This window comes from Castanea sativa, chromosome 11 (genome assembly GCF_040712315.1).
Source record: "Castanea sativa cultivar Marrone di Chiusa Pesio chromosome 11, ASM4071231v1".
NCBI lineage: Eukaryota > Viridiplantae > Streptophyta > Magnoliopsida > Fagales > Fagaceae > Castanea > Castanea sativa.
In genome coordinates this window covers 6,002,022-6,016,674 of record NC_134023.1, presented here as the reverse complement: position 1 = coordinate 6,016,674, position 14,653 = coordinate 6,002,022, and the positions used below count along the sequence as shown (strand labels likewise).

Sequence of the window (14,653 nt, the reverse complement as noted above, 5' to 3'; positions counted from 1 at the left end):
TAGTGCTCATCGGACATCGGAGATCGCCAGATCGGTCCAGCTCCAGTCGCTCATCGGAGATCGGACTCGTCGCCCTCGTCGCATCGGAGACAGAGATCGGTCCGCAACTCCGCATCATCCCAGTCGCAGCGCTCATCGTCGCCATCGTCATCACCATCGCACATTGCCGCCGTCGCCCAGGTATTTCTCTCTCTTTTTCTCTCTGACTCTCTGTCTCTCTCTCGCCTCTCGGTCTCTCACTCTCTCACTCTCTCTATACTCTCTCAAATCTGAAATGAACATAGGAATGAATGAAAATGAAATAATGAATAACTTATAACTGTGTGCCTTTATTTATGACTCTCTCTCTCTTTAGTCATTATTAAATTTATGACTTTGTCTCATTGTTGAACTGGTGATCCGTGATTGGCTGGCTGATTCCTGAAGCACTCAGTTTTGTTTTGTTTTTTTTTTTTTTTTTTAAGAAACAAGCACTCAGTTTATTTAACTTTTTTTTTTTTTTTTTTTTACTTTTTAAATTTGGCATTTTGCTTTTGGCTTTATCTTATGATTGAATCTTATCCGTTGGTTGGTGTGTAAATTGTAATGTGTTGGTGTTGGTGTTGCCATGTTGGACTGTTGGTGTGTATCGGTATTGGACTCAACTCAAAGACATTAATTGTCTTTTAGCGTTATTGTGATTTGTAAAATTGTGATTGTGAAATTTTTCTGATTGGTAGCTAGTTCTTGTGAAATTTTCTGATTGTCTTTTAGCGTTAATAATTTAATTAATCAATACATTATAAAAGACAAAAAAAATTAAATTATGTTAGACTAAACAACAATTAATAATCTTATAATTAATGAAACAGTAATATAACAAATTATAATTTATAAAAGACAAACAAATTAATGAAACAACTAAACAATAATAATTAATAATTTATTGATATTTCAAATAAACTTATAATTTATTGTTTATTCTTTTGCTAGAATTATGGACAAATACTTGATAAAAAAACCACGTACCCAAGATTCATCTCTTGTGCAAGATTCATCTCCATCTTCTAAGCGAAGTCGTGTTGACTTTAACTTAGAAAATCTTCCTTCAGATCCTGGGCTACGACAAAAGATATCATCTTATCATCCTAATAATCATGATGAAATAAGAAGACATTATTTAGGAAAAGGCCCTTGTCGACCTCCTCATGATTACCCGGTATCATATTTTTCTGGAAAGCCCCGTCGATTTAGAGTCGAATGGTATGAAACTAGAAATTGGTTGGAATATAGTATAGCCAAAGATGTAGCATTTTGTTTTTATTGCTACCTATTTGGGAAAGATGTTGGTAAGCAAGGAGGAGGTGACACTTTTGTAACGAAGGGATTCAGACTTTGGAATCAGCTTGGGAAGTTAGATTCCCATGTTGGAGGAGTTAATAGTGCTCATAACCAAGCTGTCAAGAAGAGTGAAGATTTACAGAAGGAAAAGCAACACATTCAAAGTGTCTTGGTTAAGCAATCAAATCAAGATAAAGCTGAATATCGAATCAATTAAATGCAATAGTTGATTGCGTAAGATTCCTTTTATTCCGAGGATTAGCTTTTCGTGGTCACGATGAATCTCAAAGTTCAAATGATAAAGGAAATTTCCTTGAGCTTCTACAATTTTTGGGGGATCACAATGAATCTATCAATGAAGTGATGCAAAATACTTGGAAAAATTGCAAGCTTACCCATCTTGATATTCAAAAAGACATGGTGAATGCAATTGCACATGAAAGATCCAAAGCCATCATCGAGGATCTTGGCAATGGGTTCTTTTCAATATTAGTTGATGAGTCACGTGATATCTCAGTGAAAGAACAAATGGCACTCATTCTTCGTTATGTGAACAAACAAGGAATTATTATAGAGCGGTTCCTTAGTATTGTACATGTAGCAAATACCACCGTTTTGTCACTCAAATGTGCTATTGAAGGTCTACTTTGTAAACATAATTTGAGTTTATCGAGACTACGTGGGCAAGGTTATGACGGAGCTAATAATATGCAAGGTGATATCAATGGTCTCAAAACTTTAATTTTGAAAGAGAATAAGTCAGCATTTTATGTCCATTGTTTTGCTCATCAACTTCAATTGACACTTGTTGCCGTTGCTAAAAATCACATTAACATTGCTGTTTTTTTTATGTAGTTAGTAATTTAGTAACTGTTGTTGGAGGCTCTTGTAAGAGACGAGATGCTCTTCGAGATGCTCAATTTGCCAAAATTAAAGAAGATTTAGAGAATGGTGTACGAAGAAGTGGACAAGGTTTGAATCAAGAGACAAATCTTAAACATCCTGGTGATACACGTTGGGGATCATATTATGGGACTATTCTCAACTTGATTTTGATGTTCTCTGCTGTTTCTGATGTACTTGAGATTATTGAAGAAGATGGGCTCTCCGACCAAAAAGTTGAAGCTCGATCTATTATGAGGTCAATTCTATCTTTTGAATTTGTTTTTGCTCTACACTTGATGAAAAACATTTTAGGGATCACAAATGAGTTGTCAATAGCATTGCAAAAAAAAATTAAGATATAGCAAATGCTATGGATCTTGTTAAAGTGTCTAAGCAACGATTGCAAGTGATGAGAGATGATGAATAGACATCTTTATTGACTGAAGTGTCTTCATTTTGTGCCACACATGAAATTTCTATCTTGAACATGGATGAAATATTTGTATTTAGTGGGAGGCCGCGACGCAACACCCAACAAAATACAAATTTACATCATTATCGTGTTGCGCTATTCTACACAGTCATAGATATGCAACTTCAAGAGCTAAACAATCGTTTTTCAGAGGTGAATACCGATTTGCTAATTTGTATGGCTTGCTTGAATCCAAGTAATTCATTTGTGGCTTTTGATAAGGAAAAGTTAATACATCTAGCAAAGTTCTATCCATATGATTTTCCTGGGACAGATATCTTGGCACTTGACTCTTAGCTACAGAATTTCATTTTTGATATGTGCAACAATGACTTGTTTTTAGAGCTTCAAGGAGTTAGTGAACTTGCTGAAAAGTTAGTGAGCACGAGGAAGCATGAGACTTATCCATTAGGCTATTTGCTTGTGAAGTTAGCTTTGACCCTTCCTGTTGCTACTGCAACAGTAGAAAGAAGTTTTTCAGCAATGAAATATATAAAGAATGAACTGCGCAATCGAATGGGAGATCAATGGATGAATGATTGCTTGGTTGTGTATATTGAAAAAGATATAGCTTGTAACATTGATAATGAGACTATCATGCAACGATTTCAAAATATAAAAAATCGTAGAAGGCAATTAGAAATTTTATGTATTTACATGTTTTTTGATTGTTGTTGTCAATATATAAAATTTTCTTTTTATTAGATCGTGTAATTTATACTTATTGAGGAACACCTTGGGAAAAATTCCTAGAGCCGCCACTGCAGCTGCTCGAGGTAGCCCAATCTCAAAGTCAAAATAAAACACAACCTCGTACAGATCCTGCTGAAGGTATGCCTCTCTCTCTCTCTCTCTCTCTCTCTCTCTCTCTCTCTCTCTCGGGAAGTTGGATTATAGTGTTGTCTTTTGCGTATATAATTATGATTTTTTTATAATTTAATAATTGAAGAGTGCAAAATTTGAAAACGATTTCATGGAAAATACTAAGAAATACTTTTTTTTTTTTGTTGAAAAAGAAACACTAAAAAAATTCTAATTAAGGAGCATGCAATACCTCCAAATTCACTATCAACAAATTTCAACTTTATCTACTTTTTGGATTCTTAACACTTAACTTTTACACTTTTTAATTTGTTTTGTCCAACAGTTGAAATCAAAAGTTAACTTCATCTCAACCATTAAAAGGTATTACCTCAATCCAGCTCTACACTACTGAGTTTTATAAATGAAAGGAAAAAGTTTGGGTTTCCATTCTCTCAACCAAAAGTAGCACCCAACACAGCAAGCAACCAGTAAACCAGCCAGTACAACTACCTCTATACCCAGATGTCATCGGTGGCCTCCTACACCCCCATGTTGTCAAATTGAAAATTTTCAAGCATAACATTTTCCTCTGTGGAAGGGTTGGTATAATTTGGAGTTGCAATCAGGGATGGGGTTTTGCTTCTCTAATCTGATTGTGGATTGTTTTGATGGATGCTTGTAATGGTCTGACTCGGTCGGAGCTGGGTCACTGAGGACGTGAAGTGTTTGTCTTTATGCTTCAACCAACTTTCCTTTTTACTTATAAATAAACCTTGTATTACTAACTATGGTTAGAGGATTGTCCTCCTTTTCTTCTCCCTATTATACAAAATGTTTACATTAATAAATGACTAAGAGCAACCACATCAGCTCGTTCATAATTTTTGTCTATTTTACACGAAAAAACCTACTTTTTCTATTTTACACCTCCATTTTTACAAAACACCCACATCAGTTTATCTATTTTACACATTTATTTAATAAAAATATTCCTTCTTTTACATTTTTTATTATTTATTTTCCTCCCCACTGGGTCTTCTCTGGCGAGCGTCTTCTCCGACGAGCATTTTCTCCGGCTAGTGTCTTCTCCGTCGAGCTTGCGTCTTCTCCGTCGAGCGTCACTGCGTCTTCTCCGGCAAGCGTCTTCTTCGTCGAGCCTGCGTCTTCTCTGTCGAGCGTTTTCTCCGTCGAGCCTCACTGCGTCTTCTCCGGCGAGCATCTTCTCCGTCCAGCCTGCGTCTTCTTCGTCGAGCGTCTTCTCCGTCGAGCCTCACTGCGTCTTCTCCGGCGAGCGTCTTCTCCGTCGAGCCTCACTCTGTCGAGCCTCACCCACACCTAAACCCATTCTTCTCCAGCGACTAGAGGAAGAAAAATGGATGAGATGAGAGAAAGAGGGAGTTGTGCTGTGTCTATGAGAGAGAGAGAGAGAGAGAGAGAGAGAGGGAGGTGAGAGTCAGTAGGAAGAGAGAGAAAAAATTATTAAAAAATCAAATACACATGCTACAGTACCCGTGTAAATTTACACGGTACTGTAGCAATTTGAAGGAGAATGTAAAATATAGATAGTTATACACGAGCTGATGTGGGTTGTTTTTGATAAAAAATGTGTAAATTTGAGCATTTCTTTTATTATACACACTTATACACCAACTGATGCAATTGCTCTAAGGCGCACCTACAACGTTTAAAATTTAGGTTGTTTTCATTTTAACTATTAAAGTTTTAGGGTCTTTTTGGCAGTTTTGTTTAAACAATAATTTTCATTGTTTAAACAATAATTTTTGTTATTTAAATAACACAATACGTATTTATTTAATATTTTTTTCCCTCGTATGTATTTTTAGAACACTTAAATAACGTTATTAGAACAACATTACCAAACAAGCCCTTAGTTTCATTCTTTTATGTTTGATTTGGACTTTCATATTTGCTCTACTGTCCAATTGTTAGGGATCTGATGGTTGAGTGTGTGTCTATTAAACTAAAACATTTTACTAAACTAATAAATGGATAGAAGTGTCCGTATAAAAACAGAATTAAACATTAAGGACCGAATAAAAATTTTGAAAAGTAAAAAACCTAAATGAGAACAATCTTAAATTTTGAGCTCCAAAAGTGTTGCTTTGTTCCCCAAACTCATTTGAACGACCATTAATTGTGAATTTGATTGCAAGGAGAGCTTTGAATTCAGTATTTAAAAAATGGGGGATCTCAGCACAACCAGATCAATGGAACATAAGTGGGGAGCCATACAACGGAGCAGCCATCAACTCGACCAGCTTCGATGACCCAAACCAGAACCCCTTTATAAAATGTGACTATTCGTTTAATTATAGCTCTACTTGCCACATCACCCAATTGTACGTTTCTCTTTTATATTCTCATGCAATTTTTTCTTAGAAATACAGTTTTTATACACTAGTGAAAAGACTATTTATATATTTAGGGTGCGTAAACGCGCTTCCCACGTTTGCGTCTGGCTAATTCTTTTTTTTTTTTGAGCGCCTCTTGCACTGTTCATGGGACATGAACAATGCAGTCAGCATATGCACAATACTAATAAGCATAAACAATAATTTATTATTATTATATTTATTATTTTCAATTTTCAGCAAAATAAGCGGTATCGAAATAAGCATACATATATATACATATATATATATATATAATTTTTACTTACTAAACGCACACTGAAAATTGCAAGACAAAGAATACAACTATGACGGATGTGTGTGCTTTAAACTTTGGTATAAGGTTATAAATCCCATAACAACTAATTCCTCAATCAAAATATTTAATCCATTACAAAATTTTTTATTCTTAATAATAAAGATTACATTTTTTTGTTTATTTATTGTAATTTTCATTTAGTGTTCTAAATGTGTCCTTATTGAATTGTTCCATGAAATATGGGTCCTAGAAACTAGAATCTTGAAGGAGAGGTCATGGAGCTATCATAAATTAACCTGGTCATAATATCCTCTTAAAAGAAATCTCCTGTCCTTACTCACATATATCATGACTAAAAATAAAAAAAGATTAAATTTGTCAATGGTTCACATGGCTTTATAAAAAAGGGGACTGTACTTGAACTGTATGTCCCAAGTTGAAAAAGAATTTCACTAGGCTTTATGATCATTAATTGGCAATTCACCATTAATGGTTTGATTGGATTGAGGAGGAGGAAGGAAGAGTAGAGTAGAGCTAGCCCAAAATTAGCCTATTTTCAGCCAACTCTACTCTACTCCTTTCCACTCCCTCTCCCTCCCCCCTCAATTCAAACGGGCCCAAAATGTAAACTTGTCACTTTTACAAAACTTGTACGATATTAATTGCTAATATTCTTGAGTAGTCATTCAATCTACCACCTCTACAAAGCTTAAAATTTTAGCAATCCACAAATTAAATTCACAAACAAACTGAGGCAAAATCATTTCATATCATAATCCTTTTTTTTTTTTTTTTTTTTTTGAAATTAAAAATCCTTGACCAGTTTGGCAAAAATTGGTAAGTGACTAGAATATGGTATATGTACTAGTACAAAACCTACACTAGAAAATAATTTGAGCATCTTCAGTATATGAATCTTTCTTTTCATGGTGAAATTGTTGATGGCCTTGGGTTTTATTTATTTTTTTTTTTTTCAGGAAGGTTTATGACTTGGATGTTGTTGGTGTAATTCCAGAAGAACTATGGAGTTTGACTTTCCTCTTCAATCTGTATGATCTCTTCTTTATATGTTTATTTACTTGCGTTTTGCATCAATATAGATTACCTTCTTTTTCATGTAAGCTAGGATTGACCTAAACTTTGAAACCGTAGTTCATTAGTCAACCAATTGAAATTCATAATAGATGCTATGTGCTAGTTTTCCAGGATGGCTCATTTTCTTATAGTCTGCTCAATGTGCTAAGTTTTCAACATTTCTTACAGGAATTTGTCCCAAAATTACTTGACAGGTAGCCTGTCTGCGTCGATTGGCAATCTAACTAGCATGCAATACCTATAAGCCCATCCGAATTTTGATTTGAAATTCATAAAACTTGGAACTTGGTGTACATCTTATTTTAGTTAATCTTACCCTTTTTTTTTGCCCTGATGTTTAATAAATTAGGACATTAGCTTTTAATGCATGATCAGGTACACTTCCGAAGGAACTTGGAAATCTTATGAATTTAATATCATTGTAAGTTACCCTCATTCAAAATTTGTAAGTCATCTATATGGCATTTTGGTGGCCTTGTTTTTCCCAGATACTGTGGCTTTCCACTGCTACCATTTCTTTGTAGTAATATATTGGAATAAGTGTTTCACAAAAAGAGGAATTAAGTACTCACCCATATGCAAGTCTATTCCTTTGTTCTCTACATTTATTATACCTTTTTATAATAAAAAAAAAATTCCTGGAACTCTGCATTTCATATTCTTTCTGCAAAATAGAATCAAATCATTGGTTTACGTTTTATTTATTGTTTTACTTGTTAATTTCGTAGGTCTCTTTCAACAAACAAATTCTCTGGTTCTCTGCCATCTGAGCTTGGGAATTTAGTGAAATTAGAAGAGTTGTAAGTTCTACAGCAATCTAACCTTCCTTTTTCATTGTATTTGTAGCTAGTTCTTGCTATTTATAGGATTGTAACACCACATCTTGAACTATCATAGCATCACTGTAATTCCGTTGGACTACACCCTTTGATTGTCATCAAGAGGGTGGTTAGTGTTAGCTTTGTCGTTTGGTCATCAGACTAAGCTAGTCAAGTCTCTAATACCATCTTACATGGCATAAAAAGAAGTGTCAGTGAATGGTTAGACCCTCAAATACCTGGAATCCACAAGCTAGGGATGTGGAATCCATTTAAAAAGAAGAAGAATAGACTGATATTTTATTGATAACTGACTTTTTGATAAAATATTCTCAAAAAAGATTCTAACTAGCATTCTAATTTTCTTTTTAACTTTTGGTTTTCAAATTCTTTAACTGCTATAGTTGAGTTGTGAATATGAGATATTAGGATTGAAAGAGATAAAAATAAATTTGAGAAAAAGGTTTAGGCTACATTAATAAGCCCTTCACCTGCTTATACAAAATGTAATTCCAACACTACCCCTCAAGTTAGAGCATATAGATCAAACATGCCTAGCTAGAATGACAATCGTTGAAAAGTTGCATGAGGTAATGGTTTTGTGAGGATATAACCAAATAGATAATCAAAAGGAACAGATGAAGAGACAATCAGTTTCTTCACCAATAAATGTTGAATGAAGTGATAATCAATCTCAATATGTTTGGTACGCTCATAGAACGCCAAATTGTTAGCAATAAAGATAATAGCTTGATTGTCACAATACATATGAATAGGAGTAGAAATATTGATATCTCTTATGCATACGCATAGGAGACATTGAACCCATAACATCTCAGAAGTAGTATGAGCCATAGCTTGATATCAACTTTAGCACTAGAAACGGAAATAACATTTTGATTCTTACTGTGCCAAGTAACAAGATTACTGCCAACAATGGTACAATAGCTATAGGTGGACTGTCTATCAAAACAACTACTAGCTTAGTTAGCATCACTAAATACTGTCACAGGTAGAGAAGTAAGGGCTTGTGCTACAATCCTCATCCTAGAGCACTCTTTAGATAACTCAATGGCTTGTGCTTCTTAGTGAGATTGATGAGGAGCATGCATATACTGTCTAAGCACATCAATTATATAATAATATCAAGATGAGTAATGGTGAGGTAATTCAACTTCCCAACACATCGTTGGCATCATTTAGGATAGATATCACCTTGTTCACCATCAATTTTAACAGTAGTCCATAGGATTATCAATAGGTTAAGCACCTAAGAGACCAGTCTCAAGCAGAAGATCAAACACAAATTTCTCTGAGACAAAATAATGCCTTGAAAACAATGAGCAACTTCAATCTTGAGAAAATGAGGGAGAGCAACAATAACGACCTTGGTATGAAACTGTTTTCCCAAATAACTTTTTTAAATCAGCAATACCTATGGAGTCACTACTGATGATATTAATATCATCCACATACACAATCAAGACAATAATTCTAGAGGTGGAGTGACGGACTGGCAAAATAATCAGAAGTAGAGTGTCAGAATCCATACCCTACTACAACAGCACTAAGCTGATCATTCCATGCATGAGAAGATTGCTTTAGGCCATACAAGGCCTTTAGCAGGTGACAACAAGGTGATCACTTCTAGCAACAATATATCCTGGGGATGATTCATATACACTTCTTCATAAAGTTCTCCTTGAAGGAAGGCATTCTTTATATCAAGTTGATATAAAGGCCAGGAAAAACTAATTTCAACGGATAGTAGGATTTGAACAAAATTGAGACATGCCACAGGTGAGGAGGTTTCCAGATTATCAACACCATATGTTTGTGTACACTCTTTTGCTACCAATCGTGCCATAAGGTGCTCAACAAAACCATCATGGAGGTGCTTAACGGCAAGGTTTTCCTGATTCAAAAAAAGAGTGTGGTAGGTATTTATCAGTGACGGAGTTAGGGGCGAAAAGGAGTTGAGGATTTGTGATTATACTGGAAGGCTAGGATTATGGGGCTGGGTGAGTCAGGTTATTTTTGGTGTGGTGGAGGCACTGGTGCCTCTGCAAGTTGAGTGTCCACCAGCTAACCATGACAATCTCAATCAGGCATGGCGGCAACACCTAGGCCTACATTAGGATACACGTTCATATAAGGATACCTTAATATTTAGAAATGTTAGAGTGGAGATCATGCAAACTGAAAAAGGAAATATCTGTCAAGTGCGTGATATGGGGATAAAGGTACAAGGATATATTTGTCAAGAGTAAGATATGGGGGTCAATGAATTTTTTGAAATTTAACTTAAGCTCATTTTGGCTTGTGGGCCTAGTGGTGAACGGGAAGTGAAATAAACCGGAGCTATGGATGACAGCCCACAAGACAAGAGTCCTCCTACTTCAAGGGAAAACCCCAACCCACAGGCTTGGATCAATTAAAGAGACCCAAGGTCCCTGCCAATGCCGACATTCAATATGAACATGCATAAGAACATGTACATTCTGAGATAGTGTGTTGTGGTGTTGCGATGGGGTAACTGAAAGCATGACTAATATGATCATTCACATGCACATGAGATATAGTATGTGATACATGATGGGATGGAATGATGTGTGATGATATGAAATGAAATGTATGATGACATAGGATGAGATGTATGATGATATGGAATGTGATACACGACGTGATGAGATGAGATATATGATCAAATTAAATGGAAATGAATGCATGATGTATGATAGTGTGTGTGTGGATGCTTGTACATGATATGCCATTGAGGGATTCCTTGATAGAAGAGAAGGCAACAAGATCATGTATGTGTAAAATTAGAGAAAAATACCCTTCTAAAAGAAATAAATTGGAGGCAAAATTGAGAGCTCTTTTGTTGAAAGAAGGGGGGAATTAAAAATGCAAGTACTTTTGACGGGTGAGCAGACAACTCTAGACCTGAAATTGCATTTTTTGAGAACTTTGTTTGATTGGTTGTTGGCGGTAGGATGTCTTTCTTGCTCCAACTTTTTAGAGTTTCTTGATCACTATACTTTTAGTGCTTAATTGTGATGTACAACTAGTATAAATCTTGTGTACTTAAGTGTTTCCTTTTTCTATTTAAAGTTATTACTTACAAAAAAGAAATGCTAATATATCACTATCTTTTTCCTAAAAAATAATCCTAATATATAAACTAACAAAAAATAATTCTAGGATATTACAACGAGCTAAGGTTAGGATATCAAATATCAGTGTTTTTTTTGAGAGTATCGAATATTAGTTAATTATGTAAATTGTTTACCTTGACAGTAACTTTGATAGTTCTGGAGTTAGTGGCGAGCTCCCTTCAACATTTGCTAAATTACAGAACCTCCAGATAGTGTAAGAACTAGATGCCTACTACTTTTTTTCAATTGAAAACTTTTTAAAAAATTCCATAAAGATAAATATAAAAACATGAATTGTGATGGCATAGTGTGGAAATATTTCTTTTGGTCTCAGGTGGGCATCAGACACTAATCTTACAGGCAGGATACCGGACTTCATAGGGACTTGGTCAAATCTTACGAGCTTGTAAGATGATATTCCTAGCCCTAATCTCTTTAGTTTCTTCTAAATTATGTTTGATGAAGCTCAGTTTTGTTACTGTACAATTATGAATCAGAAAATTTTAGTATTTAGTACTAATTTTAAATAAAAGAAACAAGAACAAGATAACAGAAGAACCAAAGAAGAAAAGAAATTAATGTGTTTTAAAATCATCATCCACAGTTCTTAAAGCTAAACAACTACATCTCACATTCACTTGATTTGATAATATATCACAATGGAACCTCTATTTCAAATGCAACCTAGAGCATCTACAATAAGGTTGCTAAATAGACTAAAAAGTCAATTTAGCAACCAATAACCTTAAAATGTATTCTACAGCAAAGAAGAGAAATGTAAAAAAATTTGAGTATCAGCTACAGTGAGCTGCTATCTATAGCAGCTCACTATAGCTTAAAACAAAAAAACAAAAAAAAATTTTAATTTTTTAATGTGTGGTGTTAAACAAAAATATTATTTTAATGTTTTGATGGTTGTGATTGTTATTTATTATTTTGGATATATAATTTTATTTTGTTGTTTATATTATTTTAATTTGTTGAATGTTAAAATAAAACCTTTGATGTTGAGTGTATTATAAAATGTGGTGTTAAAATAGATAGTGTAGTGTTTTGAGTTGCTAAAAACTATATTTTTTAGCTTTCTTACCGTGAATACTTTTACACAAACTCAGCCATAAATCAGTTACATATTTTAAATTTGAATTAAAAATCATTGTTATTGAATAAAGCAAATCCCATAATCAACTCATATCAATAAATCCATGATTTGCTCGTGTTAATATATGGAAAGCAACAGTTTACTTGCATATTCTACAGGGAAAAAAAAAAGCATTTGTTCACAATTTATGATTATCTACTCAAATACAATTTTGTAGAGTGCTTGAAGGAAACTCTTTCCAAGGTCCAATTCCCTCAACCTTTTCCAATTTGACTTCCCTGGTAGACTTGTGAGTAATTTTATGAGATTATTTAGTGCACTCGGTATAATATGCATTCCTCTCATATAAGGGTAGCTTTATTTATGAGTCGAGTATATACAACACACATTCATATGAGATGGAAGTGTAGTGTTCTCGTATATGGAATTAATTTATGACATTAACTATTTTACAATATTTTTACAAACTGTTGTTGTGGTCAACTTCTTATTGGTTCTCATCTGGACCCACTAATAACATCACTTTTTTATTTATCAATAATTACTCACCACATCAGCAATTTATAAAAAATTTTGTAAAAAAGTTTATACCTCTAGCATTTTTCTTAATTTATTGTACATCTCCTAGTCATTTTTGTTTGTATTATGCAGATTCCTTAAGCTAACAATCTAAATATCTAATGTGTGATGTCATTGTAGGAGACTCAGTGGATTGTCTAATGGAAGCTCTTCGTTGGCATTTATTAAGGATATGAAGTCTCTAAGTTTCTTGTACTACAACACCAGAGCAGCTATATTTCTCTGTTTCTCTTCCAGATAATGGTATAACAAATTAGTTACATGTTTTGCAGAAGGCTGAGGAATAATTGCATTTCTGATTCAATTCCATCAAATATAGGAGAATACCAACAACTTTCATTTTTGTAAGTAATACCCATTGATTGTGACTCTAGATAAATGTGGAGCTGGAAATTTATGTGATGATAACTTTTTGTGGAAATTACGGGGTTCCTCATATGTGATTTGGTGCTACTTTACTTTGGCTGAAGTGCATAAACACCCCTTGGGGTTTGGATCGATTGCAAATTGACCCCTTGGGATTTCAAATTTTCCTAGTAACTCCCTAAAATGTATATATTTGTGAAATTGACCCCTCGAATTAACTTTTGTTTGATCTCAATGATGGAAAAGAATCAAGCAACCATATATGATACGTAACAACTGATTTGTACCAAATGAACCACGAATAACAACATATAAGAAATTTGTGATTTTTTATTTTCACATTTGGTAAGCATTTTTCCCTTTTTTGCTCCAAATGAAAGACAAATAACAATAAAATATAAAAGAAATTTGCAATTTTTCTCAAATTCAGTAAAGCACATGATTCTCAAATGATGCAACTTGTTGATTCTTTTCCATCACTAAGAGCAAACAAAATTAGTCTCAGATGTCAATTTCAATAATGTGAAAATTTCAAGTAGTTATAAGCAAGAATTGAAAGCCCAAAGAGTCAATTTGCGTCTGACCCGAACCGTCGGGAATGTTTATGTATTTTGACCTTTTACTTAGAATATTCATGATTTAAAAATGTAACACTTTTTTGAATAGCTCTCATGCAAGGTATAGTTTCCCATTACCTTTTTTATCAATCCATCTAATAGTTCTATTTTGTGGTTTTAGGGATTTGAGTTTCAACAGCATTAGAGGACAAATTCCAGACTCGCTTTTCAATTTGAGTTTGCTCCATTACTTGTAAGTTGTAATATACCTCATTTGCTTAATTGCAAATTGTTCAACATACTCAATACATCAAAGAATGTACTATTGCCTTTCATTGTCAGGTTTCTTGGAAATAATGAGTTAAGTGGCACTTTGCCTGCACAAAAAATCCCCTCCCTTCACACTGTGTAAGTACATGATACATTATTTTCATTTAACAACATTTTGGTGCACTTAATGAAGTCGTGTAAAAATTAGCATCATTTTCCTCTCATTTTACCCCCTTCTTTGGATAAACATCAATTGTATTGCTGAAAGGAGATAAATATAAGATGGTTCTCAACCATCTCTCTCCTTTGGAAGAAAATTCAGAAAGAAAGCAGAGATATGGAAATATGGTGTTTGGGTTCTTTTTGTGCCCATGACATGCGCCACATTTTGATAAGTTAATAGCTAGGCTCGGATTCTTTGGGTATTCAAGTACGGTAGTCATGTCAATGGATTGTCTGTTGGCTGCTATCATTGCATTTTCTCCTAGGCAAAAAATATAATATAATAAGCAATGGAAATATCAAATTAATGAAAAGAAAATACTTTTCTCATGTGT

The 14,653-nt window shown here is 34.1% G+C and overlaps 2 protein-coding genes across 2 annotated transcripts; both read left to right on the top strand.

Annotated features, from left to right (window-relative positions):
* The first annotated feature begins 1,683 nt into the window (after window positions 1-1,683).
* LOC142615953 (uncharacterized) lies at window positions 1,684-7,490 on the top strand. The gene is made up of 5 exons (XM_075788852.1): window positions 1,684-2,035; window positions 2,176-2,438; window positions 2,975-3,228; window positions 7,129-7,200; window positions 7,415-7,490. Exons 1-5 carry the CDS (start codon window positions 1,684-1,686, stop codon window positions 7,488-7,490), a joined length of 1,017 nt encoding a protein of 338 aa, XP_075644967.1.
* A 96-nt stretch (window positions 7,491-7,586) lies between these two features.
* On the top strand, window positions 7,587-14,238 carry LOC142615952 (uncharacterized). Its single transcript, XM_075788851.1, has 9 exons — window positions 7,587-7,667; window positions 7,975-8,046; window positions 11,365-11,436; window positions 11,557-11,628; window positions 12,542-12,613; window positions 13,024-13,095; window positions 13,176-13,247; window positions 14,008-14,079; window positions 14,169-14,238. The coding sequence occupies exons 1-9, from the start codon at window positions 7,651-7,653 to the stop codon at window positions 14,236-14,238; spliced, it is 591 nt and encodes a 196-aa protein (XP_075644966.1). The 5' UTR covers window positions 7,587-7,650.
* Window positions 14,239-14,653: the final 415 nt, after the last annotated feature.

Excerpts from the sequence above, each read along its gene's own strand:
- LOC142615953 (XM_075788852.1), top strand. The coding sequence starts at position 1,684 with ATGCAAAATACTTGGAAAAATTGCAAGCTTACCCATCTTGATATTCAA. Across the intron at positions 2,036-2,175 it reads CGGAGCTAATAATATGCAAG|TTAGTAATTTAGTAACTGTT; the intron begins GTGATATCAATG and ends TTTTTTATGTAG. Across the intron at positions 7,201-7,414 it reads TTGACTTTCCTCTTCAATCT|GAATTTGTCCCAAAATTACT; the intron begins GTATGATCTCTT and ends CATTTCTTACAG.
- LOC142615952 (XM_075788851.1), top strand. Across the intron at positions 12,614-13,023 it reads TTGACTTCCCTGGTAGACTT|GAGACTCAGTGGATTGTCTA; the intron begins GTGAGTAATTTT and ends ATGTCATTGTAG. Across the intron at positions 13,096-13,175 it reads ATGAAGTCTCTAAGTTTCTT|AAGGCTGAGGAATAATTGCA; the intron begins GTACTACAACAC and ends CATGTTTTGCAG.